Below are 23,140 nucleotides of genomic sequence, written 5' to 3' on the forward strand. Positions count from 1 at the left end.
AAATTAATCACTATTAAAAAAAAGATTAATTGTATATTTTTGGGCATATTTCGGTGTGCGTATTTGCATGCATATTTCCAACAATTTGGTCCCGAACCCTAGTAATAACTAATAATATTTTACATAACTTTCAACTCCAAGTTTTTAAATTAAGTTGCTATGGAGTTACAAGTTTAAACTATTATTCATTTTATTATCAAAACATGTTATGTATAAATTAAAACTATAAATATTAATGTGTAGAACAAAAACCAGAGATATCATTAAAAAAAAAAAAAAAATGTTGACCATAAATATTTGTTTGATTTGTGTAATAATTATTAGTAATTTAATTATAATTTATACTATTAATTACAATTATATTTATAAACATTTCTTCTTATTTAAAATAATATAAAAGTAAACAAATAATTTATATTACTTATATTTACTATATATGTACGACAGGTACCTAGAAATCTATTAATATGTATTGAAAAAAGCATATATAATAATAAAGTTGTCGAACTTTTTAAATGTTTGATATTAGAAAATATGAAATTTTTGAAAATTAAAAACAATATATTGTTTTTAATTTTTAAATTCATCTTTTAATAAACCTAAACCAAAAAAAAACTAGAACACTAACATCAAATAATGGACTTATTATTGTATTTAACCGAATTATATTATTTACCGAACCATGTAAATATCCTATATTAAGTAATTATAATATACTTGACAACTTATATGGCAAAAATTGTTTTCTATTTTTATTTAAAATTGCATAACAGTGATTATGATTAGAAACTTTAAATACACGTAGGAATTTTACGGTGATTACATTTTTTTTATATAATATGTAAGTTTGTATCAATATATTTCTCTTTTATATAATATTATCTTTGAGTTAAATTATAAAGGGCTACTTCAGGTTTAAGGACCCTCTATGGAACGTTCATGAAACTATATTAGTAAGAGTTCAAAATTATCAGCTTCATATCAATTTATGAACATATATTTCAAATTAAAAACACCATTTAAGTATAGCTCTTAATATACGCTCTAAGCCGTTTTATATTAATTATAAGCATAGATAATTCAACCTTTATTTAAGTCTTGTGTTATGAATTTTGTGGAATTAAGATACATTTCTAGTAAATTGAATTGTTAAATACAATATTAAAAATAAATAAACACACAATAAAGTTGATAGTTTACTTTCAAAATAGTTCAATATCATCATGCATAAATGTGAAATAAATAAATGTACCACTCCCATGATTATTTTTTATGGTCCGTAAAAACGCTATAGGGTTTATCTACTTACACACTCGGTCATTTTCAAAGCGCAACTAACATACGGTAGGCAACGGGTCTATCTCATGATTTTTTAATAATAATTATAGCAATGTAATAACAATTTGTGAAGCACGATAAAAATTGTTAACTTACACGAATTTCCGGCGGCGTGTATAAGTCTGACGACTATTTGTTTGTTGCGTATAATCTCGTTTTCCAACAAATGTTTCATTTTTTCAATTAGGAACCAAATTCACAACTATGTACGTAATTTTCTCGATCGAATTCTTGTTGACGAAAAACTATGAACGATTAAAATCTAGGACCTGCACGATATTCCGACGGTTTGGTTGATATATTATTGGCGAAAACAAAAATACTTTAGGACTTATCCGCTACGCAAAGTTACTGCACGACGGACTCATATCGGGAGCCAACGACACCGCAGGCTCGTGTTCTACTAATTGTATATACGCGCGGCGTTATCCTAACTTCACCTACAAAACCAACCGCTGTTCACCTCCCACTCGTTACGCGCGGTCGCTCGCCTCACTCTCAAGACTCCCGCTGCCCGTCGCTCGCTCTGTAGCGGTAGTAGCAGCGTGCGTGTACATGGCAATGAGCGCGAAACTTGCGCCGTACCGGCGCAGACGCCGCGACCTTGGGTGGACTAACTACAGCGTAGGGGCAAGGAGTTGCCGCTGAATAGAGGTACCGTGCACCGGGACGCTCGATATTTGAACAGTGTGCCCTAAAGTTATAACCAACAGGACGACTGCTGGTGTATACGTACACACTTGCTTTATTATTCCACGTCAACCTAAGTGCAAGTCGGTTTCAAAGGACGTGGAACATATGTAGTGACATCAATCTTTTAAAAATATCTATCTTACTATACTTTCAACGATCAAGGAAGATTAAAAAATGACTTTCCTCATCCGTTAATCATATAAAATTTTTATATATTATTATATATTTATTATAAATATATTAACACTTTAGAGGGATAAATGCTATGGGTTTGACAATAAGTTAAAATTGAAAAAATAAAATTTGAAAATTTTAAATGATAAGAATTTATATAAAATTAACTACAAATACTAATATATATATATATATAAAATATTGTTGAATTATTTAAATTTAATTTTAAAATATAAATAAATATAATGTAAGAACTCTTTGATTATGTATGTATTAAGTATAATACTTAGGCGACTTGTGTCATTAATATTTGCAAAAAAATCACAAAGTTGATGATAATTTGTTGATTACATTAATTAAAAATAGTTTTAAGTAATTTTAATTTTTAAACATGAAAAAATGGGCTGGGTCGAATGTCGTGAAGTGGTAAGATAATCTATCCAATGTTGTTGAGGTTTGCTTTTGTAATTAATGTTTGTATATTAACAGATTAATGGTATAAAAAATGATTTTTACTTGGTTATGTTGATAGGTAAGATTTTATGACCTTGTGTGGTATATTTATTTTTTTTAGCCCAAAAATTTTTATTTTAGATTTTTAAATTAGGTACTTGATTTTATACATACCTATAATCTACTTAAAGTAACCTTGAGGTCTATTATAGGCTATATAAGTTACTATTTTACATGTTAATTGCTTTTGTTACTAGCATAATAATATTTAAAATATATTTTTCATACTAATTATTCAAATAGACACCTGTTTTTGATTTTATCACACTTATGACAAAAATATAATAATATATATTATCATAATTTATTGACATTCAAAAAAAATTAACAAAATAATAAAACATTTGTACCTATATTTATATATTTTATTGTATTGTATTTTTTTATTTCTTCGAGAAAATAATGAGCCACACCGAACAAGTTCATATAGGAGGCCCATTAGTTTATTTGAATCAGTTCATCCATTTTAATTAAAATTAAAATTAATTAAATTTTACCTTCTTCTAGTATTCATTTATAAAAAATAAACAAAAATTAGGTAATACATGTTATTTTACAAGAAACGGGTTTATGTGACTACATTAAGTACCTTTACTTAATACTTTTAATACTTTGTACGTCCAGTAGTAAATTAATTTTTTAATCTTAGAAAAAATAATGTACATATTATATTTTTGGATAAAAGATTGTATTATTTTTTTACTCATAAAATATGAATGAAACATTCATATAGGTATAAATATTTTCTAAATGCTATTTTACATATAATATTATATCTAGAATAAAAAAATATTGACTTGGCTTCATAATTTTTTTTTTAATGTTTTACATTTTTTATTAATTATGTAATATTATTATTATCATTAAATATCGCACCCAGTGGCGTATACAAGGGGGGTGTTTGGTAGATATGACACCCCCCTTGAGCCGTATCATATATTACATTATTATAGAAATATAAGTAAATCAATAATACAATATGAAATATAAAACAATGCACAATACTAATTACATATATACAGGTTAACATTATCGCAATTGCGACAATACGTGACGAAAATTATTCGTTTACGTTTTCGTGCAACACAAAACGTTTAATAATAATAGGTATTGTAGCATCGAATACTGATATTCGAATAATTTATGGTAAAGCTATCCGAATTCGAATATACATTACATCTCTATTACAGACATTATGTATACATATTAATTAATTAAAATAAGTTTTAGTTTGTACGTATTATATATAATATTTAATTATTATAATTAACACCCCCCTTCAGAAAATCCTAGCTACGCCACTGATCGCACCCATGGTTGAAAGCATTTGGTTAGTGGCAGATAAATATAAAATTCCTAATTAAGTTAAATTAAACACCTAATTAATTTTATACAATTTATGTATCCATATTGAACCATGTCCTGAACGACCAGAACAAGCTGGAAACCTGTCTAAGATGGAAATTGTATTTACCTACCTACATAATTAATTATTGATGAATAGTGATCGAATTGGAAAAATAAAAGTAATGTGACATTATTTTTTAAAAATCATATCCGGAATTTCCTTATTCATACAATATGGGATTATGAACGTGTCTCAAAGTTAACCCTTATGTGACAATTTTTGAAGAAAAAATTATGGTACACATTTCACCCTCCTCTCCAAACTATTCGAAGATTGATTGTATCCCGTCACAAATTATATCGTACATATTGAACTGAATAGCCTATTTTCACTTGGAACCTCCTAATTAGTTAGAAATGTAGATTTTTATATTGTCCTAAAAAGAAGTATATCACTTATTTGATCAACATGTTAACTAGTTTATATTTCAATCGATACGTGTTAAAAGGGGAAAAGCTAATTTGTTTTAATATTGAGTACCTAATTTCTTTCATTTTTCAATTTGAGCAGTGCAGTACTACACATATACATAAGAAATAGTACAAATATTCAAAATTTCAATTCCCATTGCTAAAGTAAATATATATATGTATGTTTTTTTTTATTGTCACCAGACATTAAATTAATTAATTTTTTTTGAGGCGTTTAGGATTTACATTTTTATGCTTGTATTATCTATAAACCACTTTTACTTAATAAAAATATATTTAATAATTTTTTCTGAACTCAAGGAAGGGAGGCTTTAACCACTACCCCCCCCCCTTGAATATGTGCATTACCATCACTTAATGCTGTAACTAAGACTATTATACCAATCTTGGCAATTTAGATTTAATCATAGGCATGTTGTCATGTAAACTTTTAATGTAATTTAATTTTTTTTTTTAATAATGAACATATTCATTGAATTTATGTTTGTTTGCACTATAAACCACCAATTAATATAAATATTTTAACTATATATTTTTTTAATTATTATAAACACAAAATGAATACTTACATTTTTCAATAACTACTTTTATTGATGTATACTAACATATTATTCATTAACTTCAATTTTTTCTAGGCTACACATTGTTTTGCATTAAAAATATAACCAGTTTTCAATTATTCAAAATAAAATTAATTTATTCAAACAATCAAATAAATTTTATGTCATTCATTTTTTAACTATACATAATTTGTTATAAACATTTTTACAATTATCCTTTAGTTTTTTTATAATTTTACAAATTAGAATTTATTAAAATTTAAGAAAATATTAACACAAGTTTTATTTAATTATGTTGATTATATCACAGATGAAATAAAACCAGATAGTGCACTCGGCGTTAGTTTCTTAGTATTAGGAGGTAATCGCATGTAATGTAATAATTGGATCCTGGATTTTTATAGATACTACACTAGTTGGGTCCAGAATTGTTTTACGTATTACACTAGTTGATTTTTTGGTAAGTATTATACTACACTAATATTTTCCTTCCCATTTTAACAAACTTAGGACTGTCTATGATCTATTAAGACCATAGTCATGGTTAAAAATGTTTTTACTGTTTTTTTTTTGTTTTTTAGTTTCTTTCCTTTAAAATATAAATTATTAGAATTTTACAAATATAAGTAAATGAAACATATGATTAAACATAATATATAATATAAATATAAATAAAAATAAAATAATTTTACGAAATCGAATAGACAGTCCTAAATCTGTTAAAATGGGAAGGAAAATATTAGTATAATATAGTTCTTATCAAAAAATATTCAGGAATTAGTTTAATACCCAAAATATTTCAAGACTTAACTAGAATAGAACTTATAAAAATCTGAGACCCAACTATTGCAGTACCTAAAATAATTCGGGACCCAACTAGTGTAATAATTTTAAATTCAAGATCCAACTCTGATGCAGCCAGTAAACTCTCTCTTTTTATTTAAGCTGTGATTATATTATGAATAATATGTACATTATGAATATGTAGAATAGTATCCAAGAGTTAAAATTAACCTGTTGTATTGTTTAATGTATACAAAATCACAGAATACAATATAAAATAATAATCATGTAACATCATCTATAAACTAAAAAAAATAACACATGTTTTTATTATTGTATATTGTAATTAAAAAGTTGGAGTAATGATTAATTTTATTGCAATAATATTATTTAAACTATTTCAATCAAATATAATAAACAAAGTATGGTTAGCAAATATCCATAAGCAATAATTCTGAAACATTAAACAGGGAAGTTTTATATTTGTTAATAATACTAGGTCTTGTCAAGATAAGCCAAAATCATCATTCAATTTTTTTTTGCCAGGACTAAAATAGTGGGTGTAAGATGTTTAAAATTCAAACTCAATAGATTTTACTGCATTGGATTAATTGAATCTTATATTGACAAAGAAATATTGATTATAAATGTTGTTCGGATATTTTTGTTTAATATTCTATCCAATTTTTTATCTCCTTTATATGGATGTTTTTTCAAACTAATTAATATTTAAACTTCATTTAATGATACGTAACAATTTTTCAAAAGTGTTCATGGTTGAGTTAATATATCCAGAGCCAAAATGATTCCTACAAACATAATGAAAAAAAAAGAAAGTAATTTATTCTTATTAATATTAAATTATAAGAATCATACCAATGATTTAAATAATGAAATAAATTATATAATAGCATTCTATTATCAAACCCATTAGCTTTTGGTATTTTTTTAAAGTATGCATCATAAAAATCTTTAGAATAACCACCAAATAACATAGTAGAAGCAATATCATATTCATGATGTCCATAAAAAATAGCTGGATCAAAAATAACTATAAATAAACAACATATTGTAATAATTAGATATTAATTAATACATCCCATTTAAGTATAGCAAATTAAAACAATTTTAACCAGGTTTTAAATTTGATTGAGCAACATTTCCTGACCATAGGTCTCCATGAACTAAAGAAGGTTTCACCTCAATCCCATGAAAAAATTTTGGAATTACTTTTTTTAACCGAGTCCAGTGACTTTCTATAACATTCTACTAAAAATAAATAACTTACTATTTTATTTTTAAGCTTATAATTTATAAAATGAATGTCAAAGACTAAGGATACCTTATTATTTAAACTGTATTCTGAACTTGATTGTAGCAATTGTATCTGATATTCTAGTCGATTTTCTACAAAAAAAGTCTGAAATATATTTAACATGTAACCATGACTATAACTTAAATAACTGTGGCAACTGCCTAATAAATGAAAAAATATATACAATCCAATCATCAGTCCATGTATTTTTTTGAGGTATAAATCCACAACAAGTCTCAACATGGAATCCAAATTGATTTATACTTGATCGTTCTTGCAAATTGAACAAGTGCATATCTGCTAGTTGACTGCCTAATTTTGATGAACATTTTGCATCTAATGAAGTCATATTCAAATATTCCATAACAATAAATTGTTGACCACTACTTGTGCAACTTGTGGCAATAGGATTAGGGACTTGGACAGTATTTGTATTGGAAATTGCTTTTAAGCCTTCAAATTCACCATGGAACATTTTGTCAGACTGCAAGAATGGTAAAAATAAATTAAAATGTGATATATTTGTATTATTTTCAGGTGTATTTAAACCAAAATATGTTATTAAAGCATTACCCCAGGTTTCGAGTTTTCTTTAACAAATAGTATTTTATTGTTTTCGGTTTGATACACTGAACCGCTATTAATACAACCTCCATAAACTGATTTGTTCAATTTTTTAACACTAACGTTAAGAAGATTTTCTAATTCACTTTCCATTTTACTAAAATTAAAAAATGATTAATTAAATCTGGAAATACATAATATAAAATGAGAATCAATGAAAACAACAGACATTATAGTTATCGTTTTATAGAACAACTAAAATAATTAATAATAAATTCACAAAATTGACACTAGTATGTTATGATCACGGTTTAAGAATGTATGGATGCCCAACGAGCTATGATAAATATGTCTTTAAGTAAAAGTGGTTTGTTCTGTAATGAAATTGGTTTAATCTCTTTTCTATGGGTTTGATCTATTCGGTGGTTTGACTCCCAAACAGCTGATATGTGTAAAGATATTGGAAACATGAGACTAGCACTCCAAGTGGATATTTATCCAACTATTTCAAATATAAAACTATTATATATAACAAGGATTAATTAATATGGTATATCTTAATTATTCGTGGAATAAACTAATAAACGAACTTGTAATATTGTTACATTAATATTAAGAAAAAAAATATTATTTAGTAGTATACTCTGAAGTTTATCGATTCTTCAAAATAACTGTATATATTGATTGCATCGAACAGACGCGTATTTAAGGGGTGGGCCTATGGGGCCCGTGCCCCCCCTTATTCACCGTATTTTATATTTTATTTATTATTGTAGGCCCTCTTATTTTTCACCCAGGGGCACACGGTGAAATAATGGAATATCAATATATCATGATAATATGATACCATCGATTAAACAGATTAGCATTGCTTAATATACACCCTGAAATAATTATAAAACCTGAAGAAGTAGTTGATGCATATGCTAATAAACACCCCAGACGTTTTCAGTTATTGTAATTACAAAAATTATATTTAAAAATACATATGTTTTTTTATAAATTTGTGTAATAAAATGTTATGTTTCTATCAAACACTTGTATTTTGATTATTTGCTTATGAATAACGACAGTTTTTTGAGATGGAAAATTTATAATTATGTAAACTTTGAACTTTTTGTTTATGCCCCCCCCCCCTAAAGACATTTTTAAATACGCCCCTGGAACTGAATATTTTTACGTATCGATTCCGCCGAAGATTTACATATGTATATAAGAATATAACATATATAATAAAATATTTTCGGATTTTTTAAATACATAATATTGTTTCCAGCAGATTTTCTACCAAATACTAACACAGTAAATAATACTTTATTCTACTCTACAAATTCTAATTTAAAATTGCTATGCTCTAGTGACAAAACATTTGCAGATTGGTACATTTTATAGTTGCCCAAAATATTTCTATCAACTGTTTACGATTCATATTTTTAAAAATGGACATTATGTTCCATTATCCTATTTCTTATTGCCATACAAAAACACAAATACATACGCTACCCCATTTAGATGTACTATAAAAACATGCTCAGTTCAAAATTTATATTTCAATCCAACTACAACTATTGCTGATTGTTATACAGTGTGATTCACCAAGCGTAAAACACTCATTATCTCAAAAACTATTAACTTTTTTCAAATTTTTTTTTTCAAAATGTTAGATGTTAGATCTACGCTGTTCTTGAATTATATATTTGTTTAATATTTTCACCTTTAAATTTATTAGTTAAACCACCATCAACTTTTGATTTTCAAATGGTAACCTATACTTAAAATTACATAATTTTGAAAGACTTTTTTTCTTATGAATTAAATTAAAATTTTCATTTTCCGTTTATCCATTAACGAGATATAATTCTTCAAAGTTAGGTGGTTTTGGGTGGTGTTTTTGTATTAATATGTGATATCTAGTCAGTAAATACCAGAAGCTTTAAGTAATAAATTTAATATTGTTCCACTTCAAGATATATCGGTGATAATCGTTGTACTAACTCGCTACAATAACTTATTGTCGTAATATCATAAGTAATTGGATCATTACTGTCATTTGTCACATAACGTATATCTACATGCGTGTAATCCCCTAGTCCCCACTACAAAATACCTGAGGGCACGGAACAATACGGTGATGGACTGATTTAACTGATTCACGATAGGTAAAAATCATAGATTACTTTTTGGGTAAAATAAACTCATTTCGATCAGCTGTTATTTGTAATGTTCTGTGAACGATTACAGATATCGTTTTTCATGGTTACATGACATGAAAGTATACCTTATGCCACTTTATCGTGAAGCACATGCCTATACATTGAGTAGATCTAAGTAAAAGTGTATTAATGAAATAACAATATTGTTTATTTTAAATTTTTACCCCCCCCCTCTTCCCCGTGAAACGGAACTGATGTCCGGATTTGGTCTAAAAATATTATTGTAACTCTAACTTATATAAATTTTCGGGGGAACGATTTATAAAAATATTCAGCGCAATTGATAGGTTTCTTACAGGTAAAAAAACTTTTTCGATGGAGTCGATATACGCCCGTATACTCAAGTTGTTAGTTTTATTTCTTAACTTTATTACCATATTGTCCTTCTAATAAAACAAAAAGTACCTTTAGTGTACCGAAAAATGTATATCGTTAAAAGTTTGGGAAAACAATTTAGGTGCATCATTAAAAATTAAGTCCAGAGTTTATGAAATGCATTTTAAATCTATAGATATTTTAACTAAAAGGATATTTGGTCAGGGTCTAAGTAAATATACGGTAAGAATCCTTGATCTATTGTTGTAAAATTTAGTTTATTCTGATCATAAATAGTCCATAACTCGGAAGCATTTAGAATAATGTTTTTTATAACATGCAAATTCAAATAATGTTCTTGAAAATACCTATAAGTTTTTTTAAATTAATATATGTTAAACACCGTTTAGAGATATTAACAAATATATTTTCATACTATATTACCATAATAATGAGACAATATACTCGTAGTTAATCAAAACATGGAAAAATATACAAAAAAAAAAATTATCAAAATTATTTAATAGTCTTCATTTGGATTATTTAGATATTTTCCATCCATTCTCACAGAATATGGCCAACTTTAATAGACTTGCGATTGATCTCCGAGTTTTTCTAGGTTGTCACAATCGCCCAAAAAAAAAAAAAAGGTTGTTAATAAACAAAAATATAGTGTTTCAAAAATAACGCAGGAATTAGCAGGAATCTGCTATAAATTAATTTTATTTCTTTATTTATTAAAAATACAACAACATTCTCTTTGGGAGAAGGTAAGGTTTAACAATGAAAAACAATATCGGACATATGACCCTCCCTACTAGCCCTACAGGCGATTATTCTTTCCATAAAATGTACCATCACTGGATAACACATTTAACCATCAAAATCGTTGAGGACATGACGAATTTCTTGGTTAAGTTTCTAGACATTTCGAATTTTATTCTGGTAAACTTGTGACTGAGTGTATCCCTATAAGAAAAAAATGACATGGCGTCAAGTTGCAAAATCGAAATGAGTAGCTTTGGTCTCCACGCAACGAAATTAGTCTGTCCGGCAACTTCTTACGCAGTGGAGGTATTGTTTCTCTTGAAATCTGACAAGTTTAAACCAAATATTTTTTATGTTCATTTGGTTCAAATAAGGCCAAAGAAATTACTGAGATCAACGGGTATTGTTGAATGGTGACAACAAGACGGTGCAACTTAAAAACTTTTTTTTATTATGTATCAGTAAAATATATGTATAAACTAATATTTGTTACTGCTATATTCTTGTGGTGAATAAATAAATGAACTTTATAAAAATAATTAGTATGTATTTATTTCCATTATAACTTAATGCATTTTATTCATTAGAAACTTTAAGACAGTGTCTTTTAGTGTATTCCCAAATAAACAATGAACCAGCCACATGCACATTCAATGATCTAACAATACCCAATTGCTCTATTTCTATACACATGTCCATGATAGATAACAAATCATGTGGTACACCAGAAGTTTCATTGCTAAAAAAAAAAAAAAAGAAAAAATTTAAACCTTTTTGTAAATATTTTTTCGCGTTAAATATATTCAATATCTATTATTTAAATGTAAAAGTTGATATAAAATATGTATACCTCACACCATAATATAATTATGAAAAATTAGAAATTTGAGTAAGAGACAATACACAAACTTCTTCTAAGATTAGGTAATATTTTTTTCAATCATATACATATGATACTTTTATTATGAATAGATAAACAATTTAACTTAAATGATAAATATAAGAAATGAAAATGTTGTGAAAACTACAAGATACATTTCAAAAAATTATATCATTTAATTTAATTAAAGTTTGGTATTGATTAATAACAAAAATACATTTCTGAAATTATGATATTAAGTTAGTCTATGAAGACAATACTTTATTATTTATTTGTTTATTTTTTTATCTATTGTCATTAAATAGTTTAATACATTAATAGGAATCTACCAAGTTTTTTAGGTCACCTATAACAGATTTTATTATACTTATTATTTACCCTAAAAGTAGAACGCATTTTAATGGTAATTCAGTATCATGTAATTTCACACTATCTACTGTTTGCTCTGCAGCCACAATTTGATATCCTTCATTTTTCTTCTTTTGTAAATATGATTTTAAGTTCTTAACTCTCACCTAGAAATTTTTTTTTAGAATAGAACAACAATATTGTAATTAATTTGGATTAATAACAAGCAATTAAAATTGACTTTGTGCAACTAAATAATATTAAATTATTAAACTGAGACATAAAATACATCAAGTTACAATGTATTAAAGATGTCTAATCTAGTTTTTTTCATACATTTTTAAATATTTCTAACCAAATGATTAACTTTATGATAAATATGTCATGACAAGAAGAAGTATCCAAGAACTTATCAAAGTCAAACACATAGGCAATTTTATAATTGTTAATTATGTTAATACTTATAGAATATTATTCTAAAAATAACTTTAATTACTTAATTTTATTGAATATTAGATAAAAATCTACTAAAGAGTCTTGTATTCTATAAGACCAAAGATATGAGATATTGATTTTAATTAACTGAATTATCAAAAAAATTGGAAAATAATCTATTTTAATCAGTTATTTATTTGAAATTCCTTATAATTAATTATTAAATGTATAAAAAATAGATTTACTTGAATAAATTAATTTAAGCAGGAACTGAAACTTCAGTCAATTTGTGAATATAAATTAAATAATAATACAGGAATCACAATCGGGAATCTAAATATAACTATGCAAGAACCATTTTAGTTAACCAAACATTTCAGTTAACCAATATTATCAGGAAATGGAATTATTTAAGGTGGCTTAGGTAACCTAACCGGTAAATTAATGATCAATATATATATATATATATATATATATCAATTGTTTAGAGCTCATGTTTATCTTTTAAATATGAGTGAACTTTTTATATATTTTAATATGGGATATGGAAATAAGTGTTGTAAGTTTTATGCTTGGTAAATACTTAAAAAAAGTAATTATAAAGTCAAAATACAAAAAAAAAAAAAAATTAAAACCTCAATAATATGTTGATGTTTTTCAGCGGTCATACTCAATGCAGTAAATTCTTTTTTTTCTACACATGATAAATTATCAACTACAAATGTTGAGGCTCCAAATACTTGACATGTTCTTGCTAAGCCACCTAAATTAGTTACTTTATCTATCAATGATCCAATAACTATAAGATTTGAAGCAGTTGTGTGTTCATCAAGAGCTAGAGATGGAATATATTTTCTCTGGGCATTTTGGGAATTGTTAATAACAATCAATTCATTTGTTGAAACTGAAAAATTATAAAATTAAAAATTATATTCCTCAAATTAAAATGATATATTTAAGTTTTAATAATGCGAAAAACCATAGTATTTTAATTTCTACCCTTTCAATGATTCTGAAAATTATAATGAAATAAAAGTTTTACATTTTAATTAAATTTAGAGAATTAGGGATAAAATAAAATTATGAAAATAAGTACATTTGTAAGTGATTATTGAGCGAAGGCCAAAGTTAAACAGAAATTTAATATTTCATATAAAAATAATTTTAATGTAAGTTATTGTTACAAAATAATTTTTCAATTAAAATTTAAAGTTTTATCAAAAATAAGAAAACTTAAATAAGATATAGTTTTTTAAAAATATTCAATTTCAGAAAACTTAATTATATTTAATAATTTATGCAAACCTGATGCAGTGTTTTTTTCGATAAAGGATGATACTGAACACAATGATAAATCGTAGTTTTTATTCATAATTTCAGTGGCAAAGAAATCATTTAACCATTTTATGGGAAAACATTCTTCATACATAATATTTAATAATCTAGGCACTTCTACACACACATTCTATACATCAAACGCTTATTAGTTTTAAATAATTCAATAATAGCTATGAAAATAAACTGTTAAATTACTTTCAAAGATAGAGAGTTGATCATGTCTAATTCTTGATAAAAAAAATCATTAAATGGATTCTCATATTTTTTAGTTTGTTCATTTGTAGTTATAATATTTTTCATAGATACACATAACAAAAACCAATCAGATTCCTTAGGATAACAGGAAAATATTTTACACATTGTTTCCTAATAAATACAATCATTATATAATAATAATTAGAGTAAATAAATATAAATCTAAAAAAATAAAAGTTGTGCATTTTATACATTTATCTTGAAATATATTTACCTGAGCATAAAATCTTATTTTATAACCATTTGAAAAACAAAGAGGTAGAAGATGATCTTTAGCTTCAAGTTCAAATTGCTTATTATTTTTTATTCTACATAAATGATAAATTATGGAAATGAAGCAGCATAAATAATTATGATTTTCCTGAGCCTAAAAATTTTAAATTTAATATTTACAGTATATTGACATTTAATTTTATATTTTTAAATTAAATCAAATTAAATATGGTCATGATTACTTTTTCAAAGTCATTCCAAAAATTAGATAAAATATCATAGTTATTATATATTAATACCAATAACCATATTAGTTGGTATGCAACACTATGTATGTGAGAAACTTCTTTTAAACTTGATAAACACCATTTATATATATTTTCTTCAAATATTACTGGCTAAAAAATAAAATAAATAAATAAAACAAAATTGAGTTTTTGTTAAATAATTACAAACCTTATATTGATTATCACAAGCAATCATAAGCAAAACTTGTACTACTCTTTGTTTAATACGATATGCTTTAGAATTATGGAAAAATTTTCTATCTCGTGATGATATCTCAGTTTTAATTAATATAGTTAATACATTTTTCCATAAATCATTGGAATTTAGTTTGTATAAATATTGAATTGTATAAAAACGTAAGTATCTATCATCAGGCAAAGACTCAACTCTGCAATGTATATATATATATATATATATATAAATATATAGGGATATGTTCTTTACAGAATTAATTTTTAAACAATTTGTTTGAAAAGCTTACGAAACATCATCTATTAAAGGAAAATTTTTTAATGTTCGTATATATTCAAGTGCATCCCATTCAATTCTAAAAACATTTAAAATTTAAAAATAAAGACATCAATAGTTCATTAAAAACTTACTTAGTTGCGCCATATCGTTCAATACTGAATAATAAACACTTAGCAAAAAATGCAGACATTTTAAGATGCAACTCTAAAATTTTAACTTTTGATTGTTTTTCAAAAAATTTAAGAAGAAATAATGAAAAACAAACATTAAATTTATCACGGCATTTGGCTGTCAAAAGATTTTTCAATATCTGTAAAATAAAATATTTTCACTTAGTACTTTACATACTATTATTAAATAATAAGAAAAAATTACTTCATTTTCAACAAATTTTACATATTTCTCTTCTGATAACAAATTATAATGAAATGCCATTTCAATAAAACTTTTGATGGTTACTGGAAAACAAGATACTCTACAATCAACTAAAAACTCCCAACAGTCACTAATGAACTGAATTATTTTCTCCAAGTGTAAATGAATTGGAAATTTACTTAAAAATGTCTTAGCTGTTAAAAAGTATACTCTCCAATAATTATCATTACGTTCCACTTTTTTTTCTGTCAACCAATCAAATATATCCAGTAATTGCTTTTCCGGAACAGTAGAATACTGGAAAAATGTGTTAACTATATCCAATTGTGGGATTATATGCATACCTTGTTTTTTTAAATTAAAGAAATCTTTGTTCTTGAGGGAAAAATATCCAGAGTCAATGAAATATTTTGTAAATGACAGCCAATCATTTTTTAGTGAATGTTCTGAAGAATGTCTTGTAGCATATTTACCAATCCAACTATATATTGATAAAATATAATAATTTCCTGAATGTTTTAAAATAATGTAATTACACTTTTTAAGCCACACATTCATTATCTTTAAGGTATTTACAATTCTATTTGAAATTAAAACTTTATCCAAAAAACTACAAATAATTTCATCGTAAGAACTGTCTGCAGAAATTTTTAAACATTTGTCAACCCAAATCATAGTAACAGTCCAAATATTATCATTTAATATTTGACTTACACAAGTTTCATAATTATCGTAATGACATTCAACTTTTAGTAAACAATCTAAAAAATATATTATCTCAAATGTATCTACTGGACGAGTACAAATGTCATGTAATTTTTTTATGGAAACTGGATAATCAATGTAAATATTGGATAAAGCTAATATTCCAATAGACGTTGAATATAATTTGTCCTTTTCATTTAAACGTTGTGATATTTGCTTATCCAAATGTTCAAAATTATTAATTTTACGAATTGAATTAATCAGGTAATCCCAAGATTTCGTATTTTTTTTATAAACCAATATGCAATCAAAAAGATCACAATGAAATTCAGTATTAGCACCAACAAACATTTTAGTGGCAAATATAAATAAAAATGATAACACAATCATTTTTAAATAAGAATTTGGCATATTTTCAACAGTAGACTTAATTTTTAATATATGGTCAATAATGTTCAATTTTAAACAAGAATGCAATGAAATATTGGCCAGTGATTTCATTAAAAATACTAAAGGTACAATTGACCATTTTATATTTGGGATACAAGACAAAAATATATCAAAGATATCATGGCCATCATTGGAAATCGTTAATTTATCAAGCCACGTTGATAGAATAATTTCCAATTGAGGTTGATCGACACATAGTTCACTAGACATTTTATATAAAAACACATTATTTAAGGATTTCACAAATGACAGTAATAGTTGTTTATTTTTTAATAATAATATTGGCATATTTGTAATGATATCTATACTTGTCAAAACAACATGTTTGGAACTATGTGAAAACATTTTACAATTCATAGCTGTAATCCATTTCATTGGTAATACATAATCATCTTTATTTTTTTGTAATGCAAGGTTTTTGGCAGTACTCAAAACTGGTAAAGTTAAATGTTGTTGAGTATTTTCCAGAGTTTCCATTACAACCATATAATCGTTCCATGCTTTAATAAATTGTTCTTTGCTTTGACTTGGAACATAATTAACATTTTCATTTGTGTAGTTTATTGATAGTTTAAGAATTACATTATTGTAAGTTCTAATAATATTATTTTCACTAGTCAGTAAATCACATAATAGACTCCAAAAATCTTCATCATTCAAAATAACTCTAACACACATAGGATTAAAGAATAAATTTTGCATATTGTATAGTAAATGTATAACGCGGTCAGGATAAATTTTAATCATCAGTTTAATATTTTTCCATAAAACAGGAATATAATCAATAGATACAATGCTGTTAATAAACAAGTGTATAGCATCTAACTTGTTTTTGTTTAAGTATGGTTCAGTAAGTAAATTAATTAATGTATTTCTTAAATAGTTAAGATTTGTACAATTTTCAATTTCATGAGTAAATGAAGTGCATAAATTTTCCATACAAAATCCAATATTTAATATTTTTTCATTGGAACAATCTTTAAAATCAATTTTGTTTGATAATTCTATACAATATTGGAATAATTGAATAATATCAGAATTACTATGTCCTTTAATAATAGTAATAAAATACCCTAACAAGGATTTTAAATGATCAAAGGACACATCAGAATCTTTCCATGTAGAATTGTCAAATTGAGGATTAATTATTTGGAAACATAAGTAATGTGCACTAGTCACAATCAACTCGTAAATATCATGTTCTTCAAATATATTGTAAGTATTTAATACTATAGGTAAAGCATCTACAACAGCCTTTTTATTCTTTGAATTACTATTTAATATGTTCAACATTGATTTTAGCATGATAGATTCTTCCATAGTAGATAGTAACTGTAAAATGTAATATTAATTAAATTAGTAAAATAAACAAATTTGAAAAAAAAAATTAAAATATATTTCATATCATAAAATAACCAATGAAAGTTCAATAACACATTTATAATTAAATAACTATTAATATTATTTATAATATGCATAAACATACATTTTACATTTTATATCTATGTGCTTGTATAGGAGTAAACTTAGGAAAATTAGATAGATTTTTGAACAAATGTTGTCCGATAACATGAGAATGAAGTTCCTTGGGTAATTTAAATGATCCATCAGCTGTTTGATGAGTTTCAGCAAGAGCAATAATCAATCTAGGAATAGCACATGCTGTTCCATTAACAGTGTGTAAATAAGTACCATCAGAGTTGATACTTAGTCTTACAGATTGATAATTTGTACAGTCACTACAACTTGAAATTTCTCCATATTTTTTACGACCAGGCATCCAAGCTTCAATATCATATTTACGATATGCTTGATTTCCAAGCTCATGTTTGGCCATATCTAGTACACGATAATGTAAATCAAAAGATTTAAATAACTCTTCTTGAATGCTTCGAAAATAAAGAGTCATATATTCTGATTCTTCAGGTAAACATGCTCCAAACATCTCAACTTTATTAAATTGATGTACTCTATACATACCTCTTTCTTCAGCAATGTCAGATACTTCAGCTCTATAACAACGACTTACTGAACAAAGCTTTAGTGGAAGTTTATTTTTAGGGATATTTTTATTCATTAAAGACCCTGCTAAAGCCATTTCAGAAGTTCCAGATAAACACCATTTTTTACCATAATAATTATTATCAAGTGTATAGATTTGATTTCTTTCTCCAACTGTATCCATTCCACATCTTTTAATTAATTCATCAGGTAAAATATCTGGGACCGAAACTAATTTAAAACCTTTCTTAATTAGTTTTGATAAAGTAAATTGAATTAGGGCATGTTCAATTTTTGCTAATGGGCCAATAAAGTAATAACTACGATCACCACAATAGTTTGTTAAATTATCTGTCTTAAGACAGTATTTGACTTTCTTCAGCATATTTAAAGGTAATGGTTTAAAATCAAATACAGGTTTTTGACCAATACTCTTTAAAATTTTGAAATCTCCTTGTATATTTTCTATTTCTGGGTGTGTCTTTTTAGAAACATTTTCAATTTTCTCAACTATAGTAGGCATACTTTTCTTGAAAGTTTTAATATTATCTGTTAAATTATTTTTCGATGAAGAAGAAAACTTCACAAATGAATAATTATGGAAAAACACTCGTTTTGAAAACATTTTTTGAGAAGAGTGTGACATAATATCTAAAAGGTATTTTTTTAGAAAGCTTACTCACCTATATTTTAGTACATTTATCCATAAATATGTTCAAAACTTGAATGCATTTTTTCTAAAATAATGCTATAATATAAATAAGAATACATTAATTATATGTGATTTTCAATTTGTGGTCTTTGTATAAATATAATATTAAAGTATAAAATTATTAATAATCAGATATAAGAGAAAAAAAAATATAAAAATATTTGTTCACAAATAAAATAACAACTTACTTATTATAATGTTTTATAAATAACTTAACTGTATAAAAATGTATAATATAATATGTATTGGGACTTTAAATGTATTTTTTATTTGTTAAATAATTGATTAATTTTTTACAACCCATATATGTTTCTCAAAATTTCCAAAATAAATGTTATCATGCATTTTTCAACACACATGTTATTTAGTTATTGAATATAACAATGTATGTGTTAACTATTTCAGTTATTTATTCGTATGGCGGAACTATTTCAGTATGATCAGATGACAAAATCTGAAACAGTTGGAAAAAATAGTTTTTATTTTGATAAGATTATATGTTATCTAATATACCAAAGGAGGTAAATAGTAAAATGTACAGAAGTTATACATTCGTTATTCGTAAATAATCAATTAATAAAAAATTAAATTTTTTTTTAATTTAAAAGTATTTATTAAAATATAAATTGAGATTTTAACAAAATTTAATTTATTATTATAATTTAAATTATTTAATAAAAATATTTTATTTCCATATTAGTATTTAATATGGTTTATTTAATAAATAAATATGTTTCATATTGTTAATTTATTCTTAAAGTGTACCTATTTAAATTTATAATAAAAATTACTCTTAATTGCATATTTTCTCAGTCTTTACAACTTTATTCTATCTTCATGGTTGTGTGTTGGTGCATATTGATATGTAATAGTAGATATGTCGAAAATATTTTCGGAGTCAGGGATAATTAAGCAAAAGAAAGTACCTCGTCGTACTATACTTCGTTCTTTGTATGATCGTGAGATTAATGGAACCAAAATTCGTATGAATTGTGTCAAAGCTACTTATCAAACCGTTTATCCCAATTGTACAATAATAAATGTTGAGAAACCTCCATGTTATTTACGAAAATTTACTCCTGATGGCCGACACTTCATAGCTTTTTCTCATGATCAAACCTCTATTGAAGTGTATGATTATTTAGGATGTTCAATGGCAGCTAATTTGTTGAAGAATTATGAAGGAAATTGTATTGGTCAAAATAATGAAGGTGATAATGTCCGTAAGCGAATATTTGAAAGGTTATTTAAACTGAGGTATAGAATAAGAGTTTCACCTGAAGGAGAACAATTGAATAGAGAATGCAGTTTATTCACAGAAAATGGCCATTATGCTGTTGTAGGTTCTGCTGCAGCTATTCCTGAGGATATAAGACCTCAATTCTATGAAATTTATACTAATAATGAAGCTGTTAGTCCAAATCCTCTATTACCTTTAGAAGACTATACTATACATTTAGTAAACTTAAATATTGGTGCTGTGAGTCACTATCTGAACTTCAAATCTGATAAAATATTTTTATCTCATAACCAAGGATTATATTTGTTTAACAATACACTTGCTGTTCTGTCAGTTCAACATCAAATTATACATGTTTATAAAATTATTCGAAACAGTTTTTGCTTGGTAAGAAAAATTGGACGGTTTTGTTATGAAGATGATCATTTATTAGTTACATCAGTTTATACAATTATGAATCGTGCAATGTATAGACCTTTTAGAGAAAATAGCATTAATGGGTTAAAACACAAGTTAATGGTGTTTTTGTATAAAAAATCTGAACGTGAATCCAAAAGAAGTGGATCACAATATCCTCTAAGAAAATTTTATCAATATTTTAATCAAGTTAGCTATCTTACTTTTTTGTAACTGATAACTGATATTTTTAAAAATTCATCTTATTAATTGTTTTACAGTTTTTGTCATTGCGAATGTGGAAAATGCAATTATTAGATGAAGAACATATACTTATCAGATATGCTTCAGAAGAAGTAGCTACAATTAAAATTCAGGAACCCAATACACAAGCATCATTTTTCATGGTTTATAATATGGCTACAACCACAGTAAATATATTGTTTGATTAAAATAGTTTTGTAAACAAAAATTTACATAATGTTAAGTATTAAAAAAAACTCTACGATTCTTTACTATTGAATGAATTTTGTATTCTGAACTTTCTTTAAATTGAATATATAATTATTAAAAATATATCAATAGGTATCTTATTTTTCTTGTTTACCAATAAAGATAGAAATTTTGATTGGTTTAATGATTTTTTTTTATAGAACAATACGAAAAGCTTCAGTATGGTATTCATTTTGTTTTTAGCTGTTATGTCATAATGAATAACATAATTGTGCGCTTAGTTTTGTAGTATTAAAACATTTTTTATCTCATAAAATCCACTTGAAAAATTATCAAGTAAATGTAAAATTTGGAAATTAAAACTAAGGTAAATATACTGATGGACTAGTTCAAACTGTATTGTTTACATAAATGAAATCTATTAAAATAAAATGTAAACTGTTCAAAGAACTTAAAATCAAATTCTCTAATAAACTGAATATTCAAAATCTGTAAACTGCTATATACTTCCATAAACATTTAAAATTAGGTAATACATATTAAGTATTTCAAATAATAACTTCTTTAATAATTATATATTACATTTAATAAAATTTTATATAGGTTTTAGAGGTCTTTGAGAACACATCTGATGAATTATTGAAAATATATGAACATTTCTGTGATAATTTTCGTAACTCATATATTAACCCAGAAGGATTTATGCCTTGTTCACCAGCAAATAATATTCATTCATGGTAAATCTACACATTGAATATTATGAAAGCTTGTATTAATTTACAAAAAAAAAACATTCATTTTCAGGGAATCACATCAAAAATTTAAAAATACAATTATAAATGCTAAATTTGGTGGTACAATGGAAGCAAATAAACGAATATTAGGTCAATTACCAGTAGCAGCCCAATCATTCACTAGTTCTCCTTATTTAGATACGTCTCTGTATAGTTATGATGAAAAGTGGGTGTCACCCATGGAAAGACCTAAAGTAGTAGGTGAATATCCAATAAGGTAAAATATTAAAATAATAATTTGTTTTAATTACGTGAGTATTTATTATTTATATGTTTAATAGATTTTATTCAAGGGAATCAGGACTATTAAGTTTTTGTTTGTATACTAGCGAATCGAAAGGACCAACCCTTGACCGCAGACGTCTAGTAGCATTTACATTCCATCCAACAGATCCTTTTGCTATAAGTGTTCAAAGAGATAACTTTGAGTATGTTGTTAATTTTCATATACGAAAAGTATACATGCCGGAATAATGAAAATATGAATATTTAAGCCAAGGATTTAATAAGTTCACAATTTGATCTTTCATTCTATATGTGAGAAATTATAAGAATGAATAACAAACATCATATAGTGTGGAAAATCTCTAGTCTTTTTGTATTTTGAGTTATTTTAATGTTTATTTTACAATACAACTATGGATAAGTTTTTTTTATAAAAATTTTCTTAGTGTAATGCAAGTTAAATTATTTAATAAATTTTATTTTTAT

General features: G+C 25.4%; 5 protein-coding genes across 10 annotated transcripts in view; 1 reads left to right on the forward strand and 4 right to left on the reverse strand.

Moving 5' to 3' along the window:
- The window catches only part of LOC112683405 (protein numb-like), a 45,397-nt gene extending 43,605 nt beyond the window's left edge, over nt 1–1,792 (reverse strand). The window contains exon 1 of the mRNA XM_025554451.1: nt 1,435–1,792. The gene's annotated coding sequence lies outside the window, so the exon portion shown is untranslated. The remainder of the gene's footprint in view (nt 1–1,434) is intronic.
- Nucleotides 1,793–6,251: 4,459 nt separating this feature from the next.
- LOC112683115 (fructosamine-3-kinase-like) lies at nt 6,252–8,200 on the reverse strand. Of its 2 annotated transcripts, XM_025554012.1 has the most exons (7): nt 8,009–8,200; nt 7,789–7,936; nt 7,400–7,699; nt 7,243–7,320; nt 7,034–7,166; nt 6,777–6,951; nt 6,252–6,709 (listed from the first exon to the last, which is right to left on the reverse strand). In XM_025554012.1, exons 2-7 carry the CDS (start codon nt 7,930–7,932, stop codon nt 6,637–6,639), a joined length of 903 nt encoding a protein of 300 aa, XP_025409797.1. In that variant the 5' UTR covers nt 7,933–7,936; nt 8,009–8,200; the 3' UTR covers nt 6,252–6,636. The 2 variants fall into 2 exon arrangements, with proteins under 2 accessions (XP_025409797.1, XP_025409789.1); XM_025554004.1 differs by having other exon boundaries at nt 7,789–8,200.
- Nucleotides 8,201–10,754: 2,554 nt separating this feature from the next.
- Nucleotides 10,755–19,556, reverse strand: LOC112684050 (probable methyltransferase TARBP1). 4 transcript variants are annotated; one of them, XM_025555371.1, is made up of 13 exons: nt 19,518–19,556; nt 16,023–18,165; nt 15,679–15,923; nt 15,435–15,613; nt 15,314–15,379; nt 15,001–15,220; nt 14,787–14,942; nt 14,546–14,698; nt 14,272–14,442; nt 14,044–14,203; nt 13,374–13,642; nt 12,334–12,470; nt 11,606–11,814 (listed from the first exon to the last, which is right to left on the reverse strand). In XM_025555371.1, the coding sequence occupies exons 2-13, from the start codon at nt 18,151–18,153 to the stop codon at nt 11,652–11,654; spliced, it is 4,050 nt and encodes a 1,349-aa protein (XP_025411156.1). In that variant the 5' UTR covers nt 18,154–18,165; nt 19,518–19,556; the 3' UTR covers nt 11,606–11,651. The 4 variants fall into 4 exon arrangements, with proteins under 4 accessions (XP_025411148.1, XP_025411156.1, XP_025411136.1 ...); XM_025555363.1 differs by lacking the exon at nt 11,606–11,814 and adding an exon at nt 10,755–10,922 and having other exon boundaries at nt 15,679–18,165; XM_025555351.1 differs by having other exon boundaries at nt 15,679–18,165.
- On the reverse strand, nt 18,323–19,357 carry LOC112683761 (serine--tRNA ligase, mitochondrial). The gene has a single exon (XM_025554922.1). It carries the CDS (start codon nt 19,355–19,357, stop codon nt 18,323–18,325), a length of 1,035 nt encoding a protein of 344 aa, XP_025410707.1.
- A 722-nt stretch (nt 19,557–20,278) lies between the features above and the next one.
- On the forward strand, nt 20,279–23,090 carry LOC112684076 (DET1 homolog). 2 transcript variants are annotated; one of them, XM_025555384.1, is made up of 5 exons: nt 20,279–21,392; nt 21,464–21,613; nt 22,239–22,372; nt 22,440–22,646; nt 22,711–23,090. In XM_025555384.1, exons 1-5 carry the CDS (start codon nt 20,424–20,426, stop codon nt 22,901–22,903), a joined length of 1,653 nt encoding a protein of 550 aa, XP_025411169.1. In that variant the 5' UTR covers nt 20,279–20,423; the 3' UTR covers nt 22,904–23,090. The 2 variants fall into 2 exon arrangements, with proteins under 2 accessions (XP_025411169.1, XP_025411179.1); XM_025555394.1 differs by having other exon boundaries at nt 22,440–22,630; nt 22,711–22,839.
- The last annotated feature ends 50 nt before the right edge of the window (nt 23,091–23,140 follow it).

Source organism: Sipha flava, unplaced genomic scaffold (genome assembly GCF_003268045.1).
Source record: "Sipha flava isolate LNK unplaced genomic scaffold, YSA_version1 104_pilon_pilon, whole genome shotgun sequence".
NCBI lineage: Eukaryota > Metazoa > Arthropoda > Insecta > Hemiptera > Aphididae > Sipha > Sipha flava.